Source organism: Puma concolor, chromosome D2 (genome assembly GCF_028749965.1).
Source record: "Puma concolor isolate L17-30 chromosome D2, mPumCon1.1.hap2, whole genome shotgun sequence".
Lineage (NCBI taxonomy): Eukaryota > Metazoa > Chordata > Mammalia > Carnivora > Felidae > Puma > Puma concolor.
Window position 1 is genome coordinate 43,703,135 of NC_141677.1, and position 22,821 is coordinate 43,725,955.

Consider the following 22,821-nt stretch of genomic DNA (forward strand, 5'->3'; position numbering starts at 1 on the left):
AAATAATAATCACAAGGCACTTGGGTGACTCAAGTATGTTAGGCATCTGACTTCAGCTCTGGTCATGATCTCACAGTTTGTGAGTTTGAGTCCCGCATCAGGTGGACTTGAGCCCTGCTTCGGATGAGCCCCACTTCTGTGTCTCTCTGTCTCTCTCTGTCCGTTGTCACTTGCGCCCTTTCTCAAAAATAAAAAAATAAAGGCCCTTTTGGTTTTTTAGAATGGTATCCTAAACATTCAGTCAGAAAACAGGAGTGTGGTGGGGTACCTGGTTAGCTCGGTTGAGCATCCGACTTGATTTCAGCTCAGGTCACGATCTCACGGTTCATGGGCTTTCTACTGACAGCATGGAGCCTGCTTGGAATTCTCTGTCTGCCTCTCTCCCACTTGCGCGTACACTCACTCTCTTTCAAAATAAATTTTAAATAAAAACTTAAAAAAAAAAAAAAGAAAAATCATGTGTGTCAGGTACCATGGTGCCTGAACCCAGGGGAAACATGGTCCATTAGTGAACAAAGCTTTGTGTTTCTAAAGTGTGCCAGGAGGAGGTCTTCCAAGAGAAGACAATTGTTTCAGCACATAGTAAAGGGAGGGTGTTTGACACAGCCTGAGTATGTTGGAGGAAGAGTAGGAAAGCAGGGAAGGATGGCAAGAAATGGCAGTTCCCTGGAAGCCTGATTTCCTGCTCACAACAGGTGTGTGTGTTCTGTGTCAGGACCTCGAACCCTTGAATGTTTTCTACGTACTTGAAAATATTAGAACGTGGGAAGAAAGGCAGGCATGTTTCCTTTAAAATTGTTCATCTGGACAGAGGGTGTGTGTCCATGTTAAAGTTCTTAAAACTGAGTGATACCCAAGATTTGTATCATTACAGTATGGCAGGAGGGTGCAGATAACGCTGTTAATTGCCAATGATTCAATTGTATTATTTGCTTATTGTATGCTAAGTCCTTTGCATAAATCATAAGATTACTTTGGGCTAGATACTTGATATCCCCATTTTCCAAGGAGTAAGCTGAAGCCCACAAAAGTTTGATATTTGCACAAGGTCATATGGCTGGCAAGAAGGGGTAGAGTCAAACATCTTAGTCAATCAAGCTGGGAAGTTCGATGGATGCCACAGGGCTGAAATCCTGTTTGAGAATCAAAAGCACTGTACAAATTAAATAGTTGAGATTTTGCTAAAAATGCTTAGTGTTAGAATGTTAGTGTTTATAAAAAAAAAAAGGGGGGGCACCTGGGTGGCTCAGTCGGTTAAGCGTCCGACTTCGGCTCAGGTCATGATCTCACAGTTTGTGGGCTCTGTGCTGACAGCTCAGAGCCTGGAGCCTGTTTCAGATTCTGTGTCTCCCCCTCTCTCTGACTCTCCCCCGTTCATGCTCTATCTCTGTCTCAAAAATAAACATTTTAAAAAAATGAAAAAAAAGTTATTGTTTATCACAAGGGATTGGTTCCAGTATCTGAAGAATAAATGGTAATCATGTTTTACTTCCCCAAATCCTATTTGTTATATCTAGTACCATAAACTCCTTTACTCAATTGCTTGGTCAAACGATTTTTTTAAGGTCAATGTAATCAGTAAGATGGAGTTCTCCCTAAATACACTCAATTTAGCTAGCAGTCAGAATGGAAGCCATTTTTCAGGAAAAGATGAAAGCTATCACCTTGAAGACTTGGCCTTTTGTAAAGGAGTTCAGGAAACTGGAGAAAGTTCCCCCAGTATAACACTTGAAAATTGCAAAAGGAGCATATTGTGCCAGAAGCAAAGATGAAATCAATTAGGGAAGAGGGATTATATGGGCCGTTCTAGCCAGTTAGCCTGAGGGCAGGTGTGCAGTCTGTCTCCCTCTGCCTCAGCATTTCATTCTGCCTCACTCATGGCTTGTATTTGTATTGCTTCCTCACTGGTGGGGTGTTCTAAGGAGCCACCGAGTCTCATAGGTGGTGGGGGTACTGCAGCCTCACTGGATCTAGAAATAGAGAATTGATATTTTCTAGCAGGACCAAATTGCCATTCATGCTCACACATGAGCACACAAGTTTAGGAACAATTTTTGAAAATTTAAGACAAGTGCTTTCCACTGAGTACTTTGTAAAAGTTGCCTAATCACCTGGATATGTCAGCTAGCCACCATCATACGTCTTTCCTTGTGTGTGAACCACCTGGGCTGCTCACCTGTATGCCCCAGAGTGGTTTTACATAGCATCACCGAGCTTCGTGAAACAAAGACTTACGTGATGATTTCATAGGAAGGGTGTTTGTTCTAGGTCTTAATTTTTATTTACTCATTAGTCATGTTGCCTCAATACCAAGAGCTTTGTTTTTTATACTTCATTTCTGAATTAATATGGATTTTTTGCAAAACTAAACGATCTTAAAATCAGTGGCATTTTAGAATTAAAAAACATTCCAGTAGTTATCTTCCCATTTCTAATAATTCATTGTCCTATAAGAACGGGGAACTGAAGGATTATCTTTCCATAATTGTAGCGACTTTTACTGATGATTTAGAGGAAATCTTCCACAAGAGGATACAAATTAGCCCCACACCCAGTTACGTAAGTCATGCAGGTTGAATGGACTGATTTCCCAGCAATGCAAAAATGCTTCCAAAGCAGGACTAGTGGGAGTTGAGAAAGCGTTAGTGGTTTGATGTGATCTAACTTCATAAAGGAGAGTGAGGGATTTGATAGGTTCAGTTTGGTATTCTGAAGGAATTAACTCTACCAAGTGTGGGGGGGGGGGGGGAACAAAGATGAATGAGAAACTTTCTGCCCTGGCGTCCTAGCCGGGCTTGAAAAATCTGTAAAACAGCATCTGATGGGCAGAAGCAATGGGTAGTAGCCAGGAGAAATCTGCGAGTGAAAGAAGGCCGCTGGCCCTGCTGACCTTTGAGCAGTGAATGTTGGAGACAGAAGGTCTCCAGTGGGAAATTTAGGGCCCAAACACAAGTCACTCTTCTAGGAGCTTAAGTCAACAGAGCCCTCTATTAGGTACCATGTAGGTCAAAAGTGAGAAATAGCGACAAATAACCCAAGGTAATTGTAAAGTCATCTAGAAACTACAAAAACATTATCCAGACTAATTGCTACAGGAGTTCGGAGAAAGGGGGCAGTTGGGTGCGTGCCCACAGGAATGTAGGTGTCCACACACACCAGCACAGAGCTTGGTGCCTGGAGGAGGCTCCTTGCTTGAGGGAAGGGGGATGTTTGGGCAGCCCTGACATGCAGCATCATGGGAGGTATCCTGCCCTACTTGCTGGGAGCCCAGCCTTCTCTGCTTGCAAACCAAACGTGCTTGTGATTCTGCTGGTGTGCTCACAAATTGTCACCCTTACCATACTGGGTGCCTCAGGAAAGATGGGAGGGAGTATTGTCACCTACTTCATTGAAGTAGAAGAGTCATGTACAAAGAAGATGGGGAAATCATGACAAGATTTTCACAGGTGTTAATTCTGAGTAGGAAAAAAATGGCATTTGGTAGGAAAACGGGGTGTTGTGTATCTTTGCCAATATATTATAGCTGCCCCTAAGCAATTTTTTTTCAAAAGGAAAGTACTTCTGGAAAGAAAGTACATTGGAAAACCCTAAAAGAAGCTTCTCAGATTTTAGGAACTTAGTGGAAAGACCCAGAAAGCAGAACGTGTCTCCACACTGCGGCCTTTGGCACGTCTCCTTTCAGACGAGCTGGACCCAGAGCCTTCGAGGTCCCTGTAGCCCTGACACGCTGCGTCCACAACAACAGGCTTGAAGCTGACGCCAGGATGACAGCTCCGGCTGCACCTCGAACACCCGCCCTGTCCCGGTGATGCTAGATGGGGGGGTGAGAATACAGAAAGGTGACACCTCTCTTCTGGGAAGCCTGCTGCCAAACCTGCAAGGCGCAGAACAGACGCTGACAAACAGGATTCATCCCAACTCTGCGGTTCTCTCGGCTTTAAGCACTGGCAAAAGTGGACAACCTTGACATTGCCCTTCCTCCCGCCACCCGATTCTCTCACAATTGTTTTCCCGGTCCTCACCCTCTTGGTCAAACTTCACGTTTGTAATGGGCCTGCTCTCAGTCATTTAGACCTGAATTTCAGTGTCTTTTTCTTTTTTTTTTAATTTTACCTGAATCGAGGCAAGAAAAGACAACCATTGTTCCGCGTTAAAAAAGCGTCATACATCCTTGAACACAAGTGGGAGGCTGGTATTGTTTTGGAGACCAGATGCTGTTGACAAAGGGAAGGAAAGCTATGTACCTGTCTTCTGGTAATGGTCCACCTAATCTAACAATTATTTTCATGTAGCGTGACACTTTAGCATTACCCTCTCATCCAAAGAATCTGTTTCTCTCCAGCTTCAGCTACTCTTTTACTGAGAAACAGAGAAGTTGAGCAATTTGTCCAGGTTCGCACAGGCTAAGACATGGCAGAGCTCTGGTTAGAGCTTGGACCCCAAGGCTCTAGAGTATAGGGGAGTTAGGAAGACAGAAATTGTGGACAGGGGTTCTGAGTCCCGGCTCCAGGCTGAAACCACGGGGCAGGTGTGAGGTGATGGGGGCAAAGGGCCCAGAACTCCAGACACACAGAGACAGAGACAGGAAAGCAGCCAAGGGATTATTCCTATCAGGTAGTGGCCTCACAGTTATTCCTGTACCCACATGAGTGGCCACAGGATAAAAAAGACCTTGCCTTCTAGTCTCCCCAAGGTGCCTTTGTGGTGTGGAAAAGGTGACATTCCAGCATGACTCCCACGGAAGAGCCCGAGGCCTGCTGACAGCCACTGTGGTAAGGTAGGGTAGCCCACAGTCCTGGCTACAGGGAGATAGCCCACCCCCAGAGAAAGGACAGTGGGAGGATGCACAGCATTGGTGAGAACCCAGGGGACCAGTGAGGGCAGAGGTAGAAGGAACACTGCCTGCATTTACCAGTCTTATTCCAGTAGCAAGAGGCAGTGAGCTGGAGGCTTATGAGGAAGTTCGGGTTAATTGTAAAAAATAGAGGGAGCTATTGGTTTCTTGTACAATTTGGGGGCGGCAGGTAAGCTAAATAGCAACGTGGGTTATTTTCGACTACTTGTGAGCTCTCACGGAACCAACATTAGGAAAAAAACCTCAGCTTTGGAGTCAGGCCGAGCTGGTTCCAGATGAGAAGTTGCCATGAGTGTTTTTGTGAGGGGAAAGAAAACCTCACTTTCCCTTGTTGCAAGATGAAAATTCAGTGCCTGCCTCCCTGGGGTTGGTGGGTGGGAGGATTAAATAAGACAGCTGAGGATCACAACAGTGTCTGGCTCTTTCCTCTATTGTAAACTGATCTGCAATTTGCTAAGCAAATAAAGGAGGGAGAGTCATTTCTGATCAATTACAGGATTCATAAAACACGTTTGGAAAAAAAGTGTGGCAACCAAGAGTAAAGTGTGGGACACAGGCCAAAAATGTTCTACCTGTAAAGGGTGGGGACGCTTCAGGCATTTTCCTAATTGACCTTAGAAATCACGAATTTGACTTCAAAATTTTTTCTTCCTTGTAAATTTCCCTGAGTGTCGGATGTGTCTCTGGAGACTTCTCAGGAAGGCTTCCAAGTGTTTCAAAATCATCTTTAGATAATTTATTCAAAGCCTCAAATATAATTTTTTGTACCCAAACTGCATATGCTTAAAACTAACAGGTGTTCCTGTTAAAATGCTTCTCATTTTCACTTCTCACAACCCAACATGAGATTTCAAATATTCTAAAGAGCCAGAGGTGTTTCTTCCTTTTTTAAAGTAAGAAGTTGACAACTATCCTTGAAATGTTAAAAAAAAAAAAAAAAAAAAGCAGCTGAAAATTTGCGTACAGTGATGGTCTCTGGGGAGTGGGGTTTTGGGGGAAACTGATACTTTATACCCGGTGTTATCTAAACTAGTGCGGGCATAGATTGCTTCGGCAATTTTTCATAAGCATTCAAAAATCAGGGTGGAATTCTGACATCTGAATCTATTCTTCCCGTTTAAACAAATGTTCCCAGGAATAGCTGCAAATCTCTGAATCCTATGTGTGAGTGGCTAAGGAACAGAGCCCTGGAGACAGCCAGTTTTGCTGGCCCTTAGCTGTGTGGTAGGTACCCTTACAGCTCTGATCTGTGGTGAGAAAAAAGCTGTGTTGAGAACCTAACGTCTTTCTCTGACTCCGCGGCCGAGTGGCAGAGGGTCCTGAGAAATCCAAACAAACCTCCCTCTTCACTAACCTGAGAGTCTAATTTCTGCACCACTGCTAAGCAGTTAGAGTTCAGATTTGGCCCAATCCCTGTCCCCTTTGGCAGATAGGTTGCTCTTTGCTCCTCTGATGACACTTTGCCAAAAGCAAACAGGAACCATGCCAATGCAAAAACTACCTATTACAACAGGTAACAGGTGAGTGGTAGCCAAACGTAAGCTGTTGACCAACTTGGTGGTGACCCCCCAAATGACCTCACATAAAAATAAAACAGTGGCATTAGTCCTTGATGTAGACCATGGATACAATCCTAATTACAGGAAGCATTGTTGGGAAACCGCTGACTTTATGGACCTGTACCATGCCCTTTGAGAACAGTGTGCTGGCTGTCAAATGCAGGCTGAGGACAAGTCCCACCCTCTTCCTGGCCCTTTCCAAAAGTGGCTGCTCCAAAGGCTCTCCTAAGGCACCTGGAGTTGTCCCTGGTAGGCTCCCCGGGGTCTCCCTGACCATACCCTCTGCTATGGCCACTGCATGCTCAGCACAGCCTTCAGGATTCAGAGCACAGCTTGGAAAGGGAATCAGGCAGGGGCTGGGCAGGTGCCTAACATGATATGACATGTGGTTCTTAAGCCCAGCAGCCCAACCAGTTTCTTTGTGTGGATGTGAATGCATAAAAGCTGACTTTAAAAAGATATCCCCAACTACAGATTTGCTCACCAAACTGTCCCAACACATGGTCTAAATTGTATCTCTAATCTCTAGCAAGAGAGGAGGGCCAGTGGAGCGCAACTGTTAGCCAGTCTCGGGCAGCAGGGAATGTCTCGATTGGCTGCCAGGAACCAGCAAGATCCTGGGGGAGCTGAACCAGACACTGGCATCTTCCCATGTGCCCTTCAAAGCTGGAAACCAGATAGCCAGTTGGCTAGAAGGGCACACTCATTAAGGCAAAGGACAGATGGCCATGATACCACAAGGGCAAACACAAATTCTGAGTATCTGCATGGCTTGCCTCCACCAACAGAAGCTCCCTGAGGTCAGGCCCAGCGTCTTCCATGTCTCCCGGGCCAAGTGCATGGCCTAGCCCACAGAATACATTCGGTGAATAGGTGACAAGCAGCCTTCTGCACCCACTGGCAGACTCTTCCCTATGGCCACCCTTGTAAGATGTTTGCTTCTCCACACATTTGCTCAGGCTGATATTCTACCTGAAGTGCCCTTTCACTTCATCATAAACATCCATCAGGGTCCAGCTGCAGCCCCACCCCCTTAACAGCTATATCGATATCCACCACGTTGCACATGGCCTCTCACACATGCCCTCGTTCATGCTTGTACCCATTTCACAGATGGGAAGCAGACTCAGAAGCATTCAGTGGCAAGTTCCAGGGTCACACTGCTGATAAATCCTGTGCAAAGCAAGAGCTCAAACCCACGTCATCTGATTCCAGGCTCTCTGCTCCCTACATTTCACCAATTGCTTAGAAGTCCTCCCTGAGGTTTGCAAAGAGTTTTATGGTCCTCCTTCCCCATCTTAGGAATGAACAGGAAGATCTGTGTGTGATGGAATTATTACTGACACTAAAAGTTAACGTTCAACACTGGGAAGTGGCCCTTCCCTGGCAGGGGTTTGCCACTCTGACCACTGAAGCCAGCTCTGGGAGCTCCCGTGGCCGGGCATTTATAGCTCTGTGTGTTACAGTTCACTAAATACTCTCAACTTCTTGAAAAGCTGGTTTTTTCCTCTTGGGAGCGGCTGACTCTACCCTTTATGAGAATTGCAAGCCTGCTGGTGCCCTGCCCATTGGGAAACACCTCACTCTGTCACTCTATAAATGTCTGAGGTGGCCCCAAGGGAGGACTTGTGCGGCACCGCTGTCTCCCCAGGACGTGAAGTTCCCACCACCCCACCATGAGGTTTCTAGCCCTCTCCAGATTGCTCTGCATCTTGCTCCTCTGCTTCTCCATCTTCTCCGTGGAAGGTAGGGCTGTCCCCCCAAAGTGCTGGTTCCCAAGCAGGGAATGCAGGGCCTGGGAAGGTTGGAATCAGAAAATATTGGAGGGCAGGTCCCCAGCAGGCAGTCCTGGGCCTGGGAAGACAGGCTCTCACTCCTGAATCTGTAGCACCTCTGTATACAGTGGCGGCACCAAGGGGTGGCCTGGGAACTTTAGACCCCACGATCTCCATCCGTAGCTCCAGTTCCCCCACACCCACACACCAGCTATGTGAAGGTGATGTTTACCATGCAAACATGCAACCTCCTGGCAAGATTCTTGCACCTAAATCCTACCTAGCTAGAAATTCTAGAGCCACTCTCTTGTACTCGTATCATGCCGGTAGTACGGTGAATTTTGTGGAGACTGTGTGAGTCTGAGCATCCCAGCAAACAGCCGCAACAGATGAGATGAGTACGGTGTGGTGGTGGTTGGGGGGGGGGGGTGAAGGCTTGTTTGTATGTGTTTAGAAGTGGGAGAGATGTTCCCTGTACCTTGGTGGATATGAATATTTAGCACTCCTGCCTTTGTTTCATTCAGGTTAGCTATTTTGAGCTTTTTCTCTTGCCTAACTCTCTAGACACTGCCTACTTTTATTATTTTTTAAGGCAATTATGGTTAAGAGACTCTTAAATACTGAGAACAAACTGAGGGTTGATGGGGGGGTGGGGAAGAGGGGAGGGTGGGTGATGGGAATTGAGGAGGGCACCCCTTGGGATGAGCACGGGGTGTTGTATGGAAACCAATTTGACAATAAATTATATGTTAAAAAAAATAAAAAAGTACCATCCCTATAAAAAAAAGCAATTATGGTTATTTTAACATTTATTGGATTTGGGAGCATAGACAAATAAATAGATAGGGTTGAAAAACCCCCATATCTTCGTGACTCAGGAATATAGCCATGTTTAACATTTTATTTCTTTTCAATATTGCAGACAAGCATTTTTGGTAATTGATATATCTCTATATGTTAAACATTGTATCTTTTTAAAATCACTATATTATTATATAATCACCAAAAATACTTACTATTAAAATTATTCTGGAAGCATTTACACCAAAATGTCAACAGTCATCATCTCTGAGCGGTAGGATGATAGGAAGTATTTGTTTTCTGAACTTTCTGCAGTGAACATTGCTGCATATGTAATACAGAAAACAGTGATTAGAATTCCTCATAAACACAGTCCAAAGCAACGCAGTTTATCAGACCTTTATTTGGGGGCATGCTAGACGTTGCCACTGTTACCTTAATGACAATTCAATGAATATGAATACCTTTCCCCATAAAGTTTCTAAAACATTTAGGAGTATTTCTGGCATATTCTCCAAATAGTATTATTTAAGTAATATTTTTAGGTATAACTTGCCATCAAGTGTGCTATGATGAATTTCATGCTTCGACATGTAGATGGTTCATAATTTTGCACTATTTTAAGTATGTGGTAAGAGCATATGTGTATGTAAAACATTCCTTGTATTTAAGATTATTTTCTTAGGCTAGATTGCCAAAGGGAGAATATCAGGTCAAAGGGCATAGATACTTTGAGTGAGGATGCTGTGTTTTGGACAGGGACATGAGGAAGAGAGTATCTGCCCACAATGACTTTGTTATTTCTGAAAAATAAATCACCTCCAGGCCCCCCCCTTTCCCCAGGCCCTCCCACAGCCTGGCTCTTCCTGAGTTTCCTTCAATAAATATCCCTGACCTTTGTACCTTGGGAGCGGAGGCTGACTCAAGTCATTTGTACACAGATCCAACCTCATGGTGTCCCCAACACACTAAGGAAGGGCCTCTGCCCCTCTGTGTCTACCCTCAGGGAGAAGGCATTCTAGGCATCTTGCCAAGCCCCGGAAAGGCAAGCTTTGCTGTTCCCGAGTTCCTAGTCCTGTCCCGACGGCCCAGAAAGGTAAGCACCCTGTCCAGATGGTAAGAGGCTCTGGGGAGGCCATGGGACAGGCCATATATGTGGATCAGCCCTCACCTGTGCCTGGCACAGAGGGGCCACAGCAGATGTGATCTTGGCCTCATGGAGCTTCCGCTCTAGTGTGGAAAAATGAAAAATTAATCATTTTGAACTGAATACGTTCTGTCAAGAGAAGAACAACATGCAATTAGAAAACGGTACTGGGAACACCCCCGGCCTGGGTGGGAGGCATCAGAGGAGGCCGCATTTGAGACCTGAAGAACGGCAGGGAGACAGAGGGGAGGGTTCAGGCAGGGGAAGCAGCAGGCATGGAGGCCTGAGATGGGCAGGAGGGAGCCACGGAAGACAGAGAGGCTGGTGAATTGCAAGGTGTTCATGGAAGCTACTACCCAAGGTAGGGCTGGCCTCGTGAGCTGCCACATGAGGAAAGGTGACCAGTGGGTGGATGGGACTCCCAGGCTCAGAACGTCCCAGAGATGAGGGCAGGCAGCATGCGTCCCAGGAACCAGGCTGGAGGTGCAGAGCCAGGGTGAGGCCTGGAGGAGCAAGACTGCCCTCTCCCACGAGGCCCCCGGGGGCCCTTCCTGGTGAGGGAGACAGCCCCGAAGGAGGCTGCAGGTACCCAGCTCCCAGCACCGGCCCAGGCTGAGGGCCAGCTGGTGCATGGTAGTGGCCTGGGTGTGAAGTTAGCACTAGAAGACTTCTGCTGGCCTTGGGTAGGAGGGCCCCACAGCCTGGTGCATGCAGCCCCCCAGGGAAAGCTGCAGAGCCTAGAGCCAGCCAGGCCTGACACTAATCCAAGGCTCCTGCCCCCGATTCTCCACAGCTAAGGTCTGAGAAGGCCCCAGTCCTGCTGGCACCTCTGGGACCATGGCCCAGGGAGCCCATGACCAGAGCCAGGTCCTCCCACCCATCCCCCAATCCCACCAACTACCAAGAGTCCTGTGCACAAAGCAGGAGCTTGGGTATGAAGGACAGGGAGAGAGAGAGAGACAGCACTCCTTAGCCTCTGGCCACCTCTCCAGAGAGGCTGACAGCCCCTCCCTCCAGACTGGCATCACATCCAGCTGCGGTAAAAATAACCCATTCTCACACCCTGCACCCAAGTGTGAAGCACCCGCCCAGGAAAGGTGAGAGGAAGTGCACTGACAGGCTGACTGCAGCTCTGCTCTCCTCTGAGGCCCCAGCCTGGTGAAGGAGGAGGAGTGTTTCCATGAAAGAAATAAGGCAAAGCCGAGGGAAGGGAGAGGTAAGAGTCCCTCCCTACTGAGTGAGTCCATCCCCAAACCCTTCCCCAGGATGGATGCACTCACAGGAAGTAAAACAACGTTAGGGATGTGCATGCACATACACACACATGCACACACGCACACACAGATCCTAGGAAACACAGCCAGTTAACTCCTTGTGCCCAGTACAGGGCAGCTGTTTTGTTACTCACTCAACACTTTAGAATAATCGAGGTGCACGGATTCCATGTTGACTCTGGATTTCTTTCAGTGTATGTACATATTTTTAATTCCATTGCAGAAAATTGCAAACAACTTAGAACAAAAAGAGAAAAACAAACCTTTTTATCGGGTCCTTATTGTACAATCTCATTTAAATCTTTGGAACCACATCAGGGAAGCATTGTCACCATTTTACAGTTTGGGAAACCGAGGCTCAGAAAGAATCTGAGGCAGAGCCAGGAGCCGGATGTGTCTACCTCTTTCCACTACAACAAACTGGCTCCTCCATAGAGAGCAGGTCCCGCAGCATGCTTGTGAAGACACTCGCATTCCCAAGACCTCAGACTTCCCCAAAGCAAAGCGCCATCTGGGTTGGAATCCCAGCTCCACCACCTGCTAGCTGTGTGCCCTTGAGCAGGTCGCCCAGCTCTGCTAAGCCTCAATCTCCTCACCTGTGAAGGGGTACAATCCCAGACTCTACCTTGCCAGGCTACGGTAAGAAGACAGTGAAGTCATGACTATAGCCAGGCATTACCTCCATAAACATGCCTGCTGGGGAAGTCAGAGCCCTGCCAGGGCGCCTGAAGCGGGAGGCCAGAAATTTCAACACTGAAAACCAAGGCCCGTGCCTTCTTGCCCGGGCTTGGTGGTTCCACCCACCATTTTCTGGGCCTGATCCTGGGGCCGGGTCATCAACAACAGAGCTGCTGAGCATGCCAAACTCTGGGAATGTGGCCTCTGTCCTCTGGCCCCCTGGTGTATAAGAGTGTCTGCCTACCTGTCCAAAGAGAAAATAACCAAGGGTGCCTGGAGGATGTCCCTGGGCTGACAATACCAGTTAGACATACACATGCCAGCGTGGGACTCTTCAATGTAAAGTGTCTTTCCTGAGCCTTGGTTCACACATAAGTGCAGTGCCAGGCCCGTGGGGATGACAGGACGTGGCAGGCACAGGATCTTGGGTCGGTTCGACAAAACCATCTCCAAAAGTCAGTGGGCTGAATTTACCACGTTTACCGATTTGCTAAACAAAGCTTTCTCCAAAGTATTTGAAAAGTTTGTGTCAATCTGTGTAGCAGCGTGTCATAGCAACATTGTTTTCGTGGAGTGTTCAGTTTGTTAACTCTTAGTGCTGGACAGGCATCAAGCTTAGGCGGGGGGCAGAATGACAGACCCCACCTAGGACCTCTGTCAGGCCATCCTCCTTCCAGGTGTCCTGAGGTTGTTGGTGAGGAAGCTCCTGGGCAAGACTGGGGAGGTCTTGTTTGAAGACCCCTGGAGCCTGAGAGTGTGCCTGCCCCTCCCACAGACTGCCTGGGACCTGAGAGCTCTGTTCCACCCTCCCTGTTTTGAAGACAAGCAAAATTACTTGACCCACAGTGGGAGATGGGGGAGAAGGGGCCCAGAGAGATTCCTCCCCCACCAGGGGGTTATCCTTGTCTTCAGAAAGGGGAACAGACTACCCATTGAGGACCACCAGCGTGATTACTTGAGGGTTTTGGCAACTTTGCATGACACCTGGGTTGACACAAGAGCCAGTACAATGGACCCTGGAAGGGAAGAGGTGAAGAGGGTGCCCCACCCATCCTATCCAGTGGACCAATCAGAGGGTCTCATATCTGTAGCCTTTCTCCTCCGGGGGTTATATCCATTAGCCGTAGCTGCGTAACTAAACACTCCCAACTTCAGTGGCCCAAACTACATGTATTCTCATTTTCCATGAATCTGCAGGTCAGCTGAACAGGCTCATTTATTCTTCCAAGGGTTGGATACACCATTCTGCTGACCTTGGCTGGGCTCTCTCACATGTTTGGGGGCCAGTGGTCTGTAAGTCTTGGAGGGTCTCAGTTAGGCAACTGGACCTTCTTCCACATGGTCTCTCATCCTCCAACAGGCCAGCCCAAACTTCTCCACAGAAGCTGCAGGTTTCCACCTATGTGAGTGAAAGCACCTAAGCACCTCAGAACTGGCCCACCTTTACCTCCGCTGCATTCAGCTGGCCAAAGGAAGTCACCGGGGCAGCTCAGATTGAAGGAAAGGAGAAGCAGACCCCATATTTTGGTGGGAGGAGCTACAAAGTCACATTGCAAAAACAGGGTGGAGAATTGTGACTATGTGTGCAATAAGTCAACCACAGTATTTATTGTAGGAGCCAGAGAAGAGAGTCCTGGGGATCTGAGGAGGGTGGACAGAAGTTGCAAGCAGTGTTCAGGAAACCATGGTCCCCCATCAGAAATTCTAGTGGAAAATTCTCATGACATTATATTAACAGAAAAAAGTACTTTACGCTGTACCATGATAGTACCATGACTATCACTGTTGGAAGATGAAAGCACTTTCAAATAGGAAGACAAAATACAAAGACAACTATACCAATGTTAGCACTTATTTATGATTGAGACATGAGGCTATGGATAAATTATAATTAAATTTATTTTTATAGCCGGTGGTTATATAGCAATTATTGTCTAACACTTACATCTGCTAACTCATTTAATCCTCACAATCTTAAGAGTTGGATAACATTACTACCCCCATTTTTACAGATGAGGAGCCAAAGCACAGAGAGGTTAAGTAACTTGTTGAAAGGCACACAGTTAGTAAGTAAGTGGTAGAGCTGGGGCTTCGAATCCAAATACTCTGGCTCCAGATTCTATGTTCTTTTTTTATTTCATTTTATTTTTTTAATGCTTATTTATTTCTGAGAGAGAAAGACAGAGTACGAGTGGGAGAGGGGCAGAGAGAGAGAGAGAGAGAGAGAGGGATACACAGAATCGGAAGCAGGATCCAGGGGATCCAGTGCTGACAGCACAGAGCGGGACTTGAACCCACGAACCGTGAGATCGTGACCTGAGCCAGTTGGACACTTATCCAACTGAGCCAGCCAGGCGCCCCCAGATTCTATGTTCTTAACTATCATACCACATTGCATATAGTAATAATCTGGAAACAGAAGGGGGGAGAAAAAAGAATAGTCTCATCACAACAATTTAGTAATCTTCACATTCATTTGTGTTTCTTTTATTTTTTTTTCAAGCAACCATGTTCATCCAGTTTTATTTTTATTGTACCTCATTTTCTTACTTTTAAAATTAATGTTACATTGTGAGTATTTTTTTTTCCTCTTGCTACAGTCTTCATAATCACAGAATTTTCTCACGTTAAACATTTCCATCATGATGAGATACCATAACATAACATACCTAACTTACCATTTCTCTACCATAGAATATTCAGATTGTTTCCAGAAATTGTTTTTCTGGTATTCAAAACAAAACTATGAAGAACAGTTTAATGCATGCCAGTTCTTTTTTCTTGTGGATTATTCCTCCCATAAGTGGGACTGGTTTGTCAAGATGCAAACATAGCTTTGAGACACATATTGCCTGCAACTCGCAGTCCAGAAGGAAATAGCCCGAGGAGTCTGAGGGCCTGCAAGTGACGTGGGCAGACCCTCCTACTGTGGCCATCAGAAACCAGACCCTTCAACTTTAGTGGACTCTTGTTGACAAAGCCAGTTTGGCACATAAGCCTCCTTCTCTCCATCTGATGCCAGTAAATCAGATTCCTCCCTGACAGGACTGAAATAACCTGAGCTGGTCATGTTTGCCATGAAAGCCCTTCCTTCTGGGTCTCCAGGAAGGAGATAAGATCTGATTCTTGCCTTGATTTTTAAAAACACTTTGAGCCTGGAAATGAACGTTAATTGTGTTCTCCCCTTTCTCCTCCCCCACTCTGCCTGGCTCTTGTCTTGTCTTACCTGCCCATTGCTCCTTCCCAGGGCGCCATGTGAGGATCTGCAGACAGTGCAAAGTCAAGCCGGGGTCCCGCACTTGGGTAGTACCTGGGGCTCTCCCGCAAGTGTAATGCTGCCCAAACAAGTCTGCACACAGGTTGAGACCCTCATGCCCAGTGCCTGAGGCACCCAGAAGTCTCAGGTTCTCTCAGGATGCTCCTCTTGAAGCTGGGGCTGAGGGCAGAGATGCCAAGAGCCTTGGCCCATGGAAGCTTCTGCCCATGAACCATAAGCCTCTTCTCTTAAAGACACAACATTTCTTCCCTGCTATGTTGGAATGTGCTCACGCTGCCTTTTAGAAAAGCCTGAACCAGAATTTTCTGAAAACCACAACCTGGATACAAAGGTCAAAACGCTGGAATGCCTGTCTTGCTGTGTGGCCTTGGACAAGAAACTTAGCCTCTCTGGGTGCATGTTGGCTTCAGAGATGTAAAGTTCAGAGACCGAAAAACCCTCTAAGGAAGACCATCAGTCACTGGCACCAATGGGTTTCACTATGCTTTTCAACCTTCCCGGCAGTGAGCTGGGATGTTGTGGGGCTTCACCTTGGTCAGCAAGGGCCCTGAGAAAGTTCCGGAATTCTAGATGCTAGTCCCACTCATGCCCCCCACTTTCCGAGTTATTCAGGCTCAGCCCACCTGGTCTCAGTCCCCTCCTGGCCTCTACAGTGTTGACAGTCAAGATTCCACTGTGACTTTTGACAGCTACAAACTCAGACAATTCTGATCCTGCTAGGGAGCAGGTAACAGGTCCCCAAGAGCAGTGACCAAGACTGCATCCTGAGGTACACACAGCCCTTAACTGTCCCACATCCGATGGCCTCTAAAGGAACCCCTTCCTAACTTCCTGATGTGAATCTGCTGGAAAGAACACTGAAACAAAACAAACAAAAAACGCCAAATAATAAATAAATAAATAAATAAATAAATAAATAAATACACAAAATGCACATGCAACATCCATGTTTAAGAAAGTCAGTGATTGGGAGGCACCTGGGTGGCTCAGTCGGTTAAGCGTCTGACTTGGGCTCAGGTCAGGGTCTCAATGTTTGTGAGCTGGAGCCCCGCATTGAGCTCTCTGCTATCAGCACCGGGGCCTGCTTCGGATCTTCTGTCTCCCTCTCTTCTGCCCCTATCCCTCTCTCTCTTTCTCTCTCTCAAAAATAAATAAACATTTAAAGCAGCAAAAATGACAAAAAGGAAAGTCAGTGATTGGTGTCCCCGGGTGGCTCAGTTGGTTAAGCATCCGACTCTTGGTTTCAGCTCGTATCATGATCTCACGGTTCATGAGATTGAGCCCAGAATCAGGCTCTGCTCTGTCAGTGTGCAGCCTGCTTGGGATTCTCTCTCTCCCTCTCTCTCTCTCTCTCTGCCCCTCCCCTGCTCACATGCACTCTCTTTCTCAAAATAAATAAATAAACGTTAAAGAAAAAAAAAAAGAAGTCAGTGATTGGGCCTGAGCCTTCTGCTAGAGGAAACCCATGCCCCAAAGCCTCTCCTGAAGGCCACTCCTTCATCATGAGAAAATCTAACTAGAGAAGGGGAGTGAGGACTACTGACAATAACAACGTTCTTGGTCTGACACACCAGGACTCAAATCCCAGGCCCACCCAGAATTGTGTGACCTGGGCAAGTCGGTTCCCTTTTCTGTAAAATGGAGACCCCAGCACCCATCCAGAGGACTGAAAGGGCACAGTGGGTGATGGAAAGTACCCACAGAGGGCATGGCACACAGAGGAAAATGGTTCAGGGAAGTCCCTGCCTTCCCTGCCCTCGCTGGGGGCTCTGCTTCTACCCACAATGAGCCGGGGTTGTGACTCAGAAGGAACAGATGGCCAGGTCTAAGAGGCTCATCTCTCTGGTAAAGCTCCCTTCTAATCTGATTCTCCCAGGAAGGTGAGAAGCCCTCCCCATGCCACCCCACAGTCTGTGTCTGAAAGCGCCAGGCCCACAGCTTTGAGGATCGATGGGTGGAAGTTCTCTGGCACAGGGCTCTGGGGACAATGGTCCCAGGGCAAGCCAGAGTCCTTACCTTGTCATAGGCCAGACCTTTCAATTCCATACAGAGGCTGCATTCATGGGCTGGTCCCTTCACTCACTCACCCGTTCCCAGGGTAGGCAGTTGTCCCATCATGCCAGCTTCTGAGGCTCAGACATGAACAAATGCAGTCCTCGAGGGCTGAGAAGCACCAGGGTGTGAGCCCCGGGGCATAAACAGAGGTCCGGGCACAGGAGGAAAAAGATGAGCTGATGCTTGGGCTGAATTATGGGAGCATTCCAGCTGGAGAAGGGATATGTGTGTGAGCGTGCAAGCATATGTGTGCGTGCGTGCGTGTATGTGTGTGTGTCTGGGATGAAGAAGAGGAGCAGCAAAGGCCAGGCAGAAGACTTGAGGGTTTGAGGAGAATTCACAGCAACTGCAGGGAATGCAGGGAAGAAGGGCTATTAGGAGGAGGTGGAATGAGCCGGAACTAAGGCAGGGCCGACGAAGGCACAGAAGAGGAATTTGAGGGGTTTCTGAGCAGCAGTGGTGTGGCCTTATAGACTCGGTAGCTGGGGCTATGGAGACAAGTCCACGGTGAACATTCCTGTGCTGTGTCAGACCCTCACCGGGAACACCCTTGGCGAGGTGAACCACTCAGCTACTAACACTGTGACAGCTGACTGTTCAACATCCTTGTTCCCAATCCTTCCTCTCTCCATCACCACCAAACTCCTGCCCCCTAACACACACACACACACACACACACACACACACACACACACACACACACACAATGTAAAGAAAACACTGACATATAACTAAACACATGTACTTGAAAGTCAACAGGAAAAACAATTCAGAGGCCATGTGTCTGGCCACTGAACCAAGTCTAGCCTTCTGCTCAGGAAAGCACAAACCCCAGGAGCCTCAGCTTCTTTTTCAGGTAGGAAAGACCAGTCACTTAATGTACACAATTAAAAGGACACAGCAGAATGTTGGGGGAAAGAGGAGGCTGTCTCTGTGGGGCAGGAATGCAGTGCCCATGGCTCTGAGACACTGGCGTGCAGGAGACCAGCCTTGGGTAGGAAGGGCAGTGACCCCATGGGACCTTCCAGGGATGCCAGCCCCTCAGAGCAGCCCAGACCAAAGGTGGGAGGCACAAAAGGGAGCTGAGGACTCTGTTCCCACTCTCCCTGACTCTGGAAAGTAAGGGGAAGTAAGGGAAAGCCTGAGACTGGTTCCCAGAGATTCCTGTGCAGAGCTAGAGGCTGGCCAAAGGCCAAACTCTTTCCTTCCCACTCACCTGTGGGATGTCACCTCCAGAAGTTGCAACATGAGATTTTAAATTTGGTGGAAGAACTTCACTCTCAAAGGGTAGACTGAGCCTTCAGGGAAAGTCTGACAAATAAGGTGATTCAAGGCTACTGGGGATCCCATGAGGATTCCAAACATCCACAAGGGACTTTAATTTATAAAACTTTAATTCTTATTTTGCCCTTACTTGACTCCTTAAGAACCTAGACTGATTGACAGTTTACACTAGTGTCATTAGAGAAAGTGTGCGGTCCCCATGGCAACTAAAGGGGCTCACACTCTGACTAGGTGGGACATGTGGTATCGTTGACAGTGCACAAGCTTCCCAGATTTGGGTTCAAATGAGGGTTCTGTCATATGCCTGTTGTGTGACATTAGGGAGGTCAGGTGACCTCTCAGAGCCCCAGATTCCCCACCTGTAAAATGAGGCTGTCACAGAGGGCTGTTAGGGAGACTAAATGAGACAATGAGAAGCGCCTGGCTCTGAAATAGAAGCCAAGTGGCGGTCACAGGTCTGTTTCCAACACATTAGACGGATCCAGGTGTCTCCCCGCTCCCCAACCCCACTCAAGATTAGGTCCCCCTGGACCCATTTCATCTCCAGCTATCATCGAACCTCCAGTTGGGCACCACAAGCACTTTACAGCCTCGTGGACTCACCCATTCTGCTGATTCGTCTCTGAGCTTATTTTTGGGTAAACTGTCCAGAGTAGACCACTTTCTGGAGCCTTACAGGGCCATGCCCTAACTGGTTAGTTCACACAGGATCCCACACATGACTCCCCTGACTGGCTCCGCAGCCATTTTCCCTGCCTTGGATGCATCGTAAAACTTCTAGGGTGTGAATGTGTCCAGGGCTCTGACCTGGTCTCCCAAGCAGTGGCTGCACCTTGTCTGTTTACTAGCAGCCTTGTAACAGGCGGACAGGTCCAGAGGCAACCAGCAGACTTGTTATCAACAGCCCCATCTCTGGAAATAGTCTTTGACTCATCTGCTGTTTAATCTGTCAAACTGCACTGCCCCTCAGGATTTGCAAAGTGTGAACCAAAAGGTGGGAAGTGTCAAGTTACAAGATATCGAAACAGAAAAAAAAGTTCTCTTCCACATCAAAATGCAGCCATTTTGTTTGCTCAAATCAAGGTTTAAATATATTGTGGATGTGAACACGTATACATGTGCAGCGGTCTCCACCGCTCGCTGTTGTCTTTCACTCAGCCACTTCACACATTTCAGCCTGCTGCCTGGCTCAGCGGGCATTTCAGCTTATACCCCCGGGCTACTCCAGTCTATCAACTTAAGGATGGATGGAGTGGGGAAGCACATGTGAAGGCATGAAGAGGATTAGTTGTTGACCATGACCAGGAACCAAGACTTATGTCATCATCAGGTACCTCTTCATTCATTCATTCATTCATTCAGCTGGTCAACAACTACCCATTGAGGACCTTCTATGTGACTGGTCCTGTGTAAATACTGAAGAAACCTATGCATGAAATGGTCTCTTCCTTAAGTGGTTCACAGCACTCTGGGGGAGACACCAAAGCAGACAGATTATAGTACTAAAGTCTTTTAAGGATCCTGTCAAGGTCTCAAGTAGGGACCAATTCTGCCTGGGGGCAGGAGATGCCAGAAAAAAAAAGGAAAACATTCCGGAGGAGAAGATATTATTGCTGTGTCACCTACCTAGACTCAACCATGAGGCAGGCTGGATAGCAAGGGAGAGCACTGCAGGGTGAAAAACAGGCAACATCAGGGTTAGAGCTTCCGCCCACCTGTGTGGGTGCCGCAGTGACCAAGAAGCAGCATTGCAACCGAGGAGGTTGATTCAGTGGGAACTAGTACCAACTAGATGGGTACTGGGGAACAGGTGACAGCCCCAGACTCCTGCATAGTACCTCAGTTAGGGGGACAGGCAGGGCCTTAGACAGACAGGGGAGGAATCCCAGCTCCATGTCAGAGGAGACAGAGACAGCCACCTTACACATGGCCTGGACACAGCAAGGGGACAAGTGAAGGGGACACATTTCAGAGTAGGTGGTGTCCCGGGCTCCCCAAGCCTGCTAACCCCAGAGCCCCCTGCTGTGGGAACGGACTCCCGACTTCCAGCCAGGTGGGTCCACCCTGGCCCACAACCACAGAGGACAGTCATCAGGACCTCCCCTGGGCTGGGATAAATAGGGCCTCACAGTCATGTCCAGAGAGAGTACATTCAGGCCTACTAGGATCCCTGGGCCCTATGCCTTCATGCTCAGTACCAAATTCCACCCTGGACAAGGGCTTCCCTGTCATGAACAGTCATTGTTCTGGAATTCAGCAATAGGACCCAACAGCTCAGGATGCCCAGTAGGTGGGCAGAGGTCAGTCTGCAAGATGGTCTTATCACAGAGAGCTAGGGCAGAAGCAGAGTGCTAGGACCAGTCCTTTGCCCCTCCTACTTCAGGGTCCTTAGGAAGGTGAGCCCGAATAGCAGACAACTGCTCTTCACCACACCCTCAGCCCTGGGAGGAGCCTGGAGAGCTGCTTGCCAACCTCTCTCGGTGTAGGTGTGCATGTGCTGGGCATGTGTGTTTATACAAGGAGATGGGAAAGGATTCACACATACAGGGTATACATGCATGTATATGCAAATGGGAACAGAACTTGGTGGGTGGGGCATCCGTGTAAACACGTGTGCATGGAAACAAGGCACCATGGGTTAGCCCATTCAGGTAAATCAGATGGGGGCAAAGAGGTTACAAAAGCCTGGGTTGGTGTGCTGGCAGAGAGCTAGAACATACTTGCATGCCCAGGCAGGCAGCTAACACCTGAATCCACATTTACTGACAGCTGGACCAGCTGCTGTACATCTACCTGAGGAAACGCTGTCAGGACTTGACCTTGAGATGAAACGGATTTGGTATTTCACGGTAGGTGCCATGGTGAGGAGGCTGTAGAAGAGAGGGAGCTTGTCACCCTGCAGGGGTGATAGACATATGGAAGACAAGGTGACGTGTGTCCGGGGCTGCCCAGTGTCTGCAGGTGAGGGTCAACCCCTCTGTCTCACAGCAGGTGAGCCCTTCCCAGCTCTGATAAACTGAGCCTTTCACATAGCCTCCCATTCCTCCGTACTAAAGGTCAAGATCAGGGTCCATGGTGAGAACCTCCATGAGGAACTGTTCTTTTCCCAAGTTCTCAAATGCTTTGAGGACAAGGGCAGATCTAATGTGACCAGCTTGTCCCAGTTCATCCCAGACCTTCTTAGTTTTACCACTGAATGTCCCACATCCCTGGAAACCCCCTCAGGCCCAGGCAAACCAGGACAGCTAGTCATTCTAGCAGATCTGAGCCTGTATAACTGAAGAGGGGGGTGGCCTCTTTAAGGAAAAAAATATATATGTAAACTACAAACACAAAATTAAGGCTATGGAAGGGACATGTGAGCAAGGGGCCTGGAGCTGAAGCATCAGTAGCTTCAAGGTCATCTTCCTCTGTTACAGAATGTTTCAACTTTTTTTGGAGCCAGCCGAAACTGGATGTGACCCTAGGCCCTGTCCTTTCCTGGCTGTGTGAGGTTGGGCAAGTGACTTGCCCTCTCTGTGCTTTACTTCTTCCTTTCTAAAGCAGGGACAATCACACCAGAAGTTGTGTTGGTTACACAAGATAATATGGGTGACCACACACACACACACACACACACACAGCCACAGCATAGGAGGGGATTCCTTCACTATCCCTCTCCGGTGCAAGTCTGTTGACTGAGTGAACTGAGGAGAAAGAAGTCAAGGCACCAGAACTGCGTGATGAGGAGATAGGCAGACAGGACATGGAAAGCTGGTTTTTCTCAGCACACTGGCAAGATGTTTGCCCCAGGAAACCCTGGCTCTGCCTCCAGCACACTGGGTGATCTACAAAAAGCCCCAGTCCCCTCATCTGTATGTAGGACTTGTGGAATGGCCCACCTTGGCCTTGTCCCAGCATTTTGAGACAGAAAGATGCAGAAATACCTGTGCAATTTAAAGTGCATTTTCCAGCCAAGGGCCAAGCCTGAGGGGATTCAACAAGAGGAGTTCTGGTTAACTGGGCCTGAAAATAGCCCAATACTCTGGGACTACTGATTTATCTTCTTGTCCTGAATCCCTAACTCTTGCTACCTGTGGATCAAGGAGGTCTGGCCTTGGGGGTGGGGGATGTTCT

At 47.9% G+C, this 22,821-nt stretch overlaps 1 protein-coding gene across 1 annotated transcript; it reads left to right on the forward strand.

Moving 5' to 3' along the window:
* The first annotated feature begins 6,950 nt into the window (after positions 1 to 6,950).
* Positions 6,951 to 16,289, forward strand: GPR15LG (G protein-coupled receptor 15 ligand). Its single transcript, XM_025918415.2, has 3 exons — positions 6,951 to 8,160; positions 9,997 to 10,086; positions 15,337 to 16,289. Exons 1-3 carry the CDS (start codon positions 8,091 to 8,093, stop codon positions 15,420 to 15,422), a joined length of 246 nt encoding a protein of 81 aa, XP_025774200.1. The 5' UTR covers positions 6,951 to 8,090; the 3' UTR covers positions 15,423 to 16,289.
* Positions 16,290 to 22,821: the final 6,532 nt, after the last annotated feature.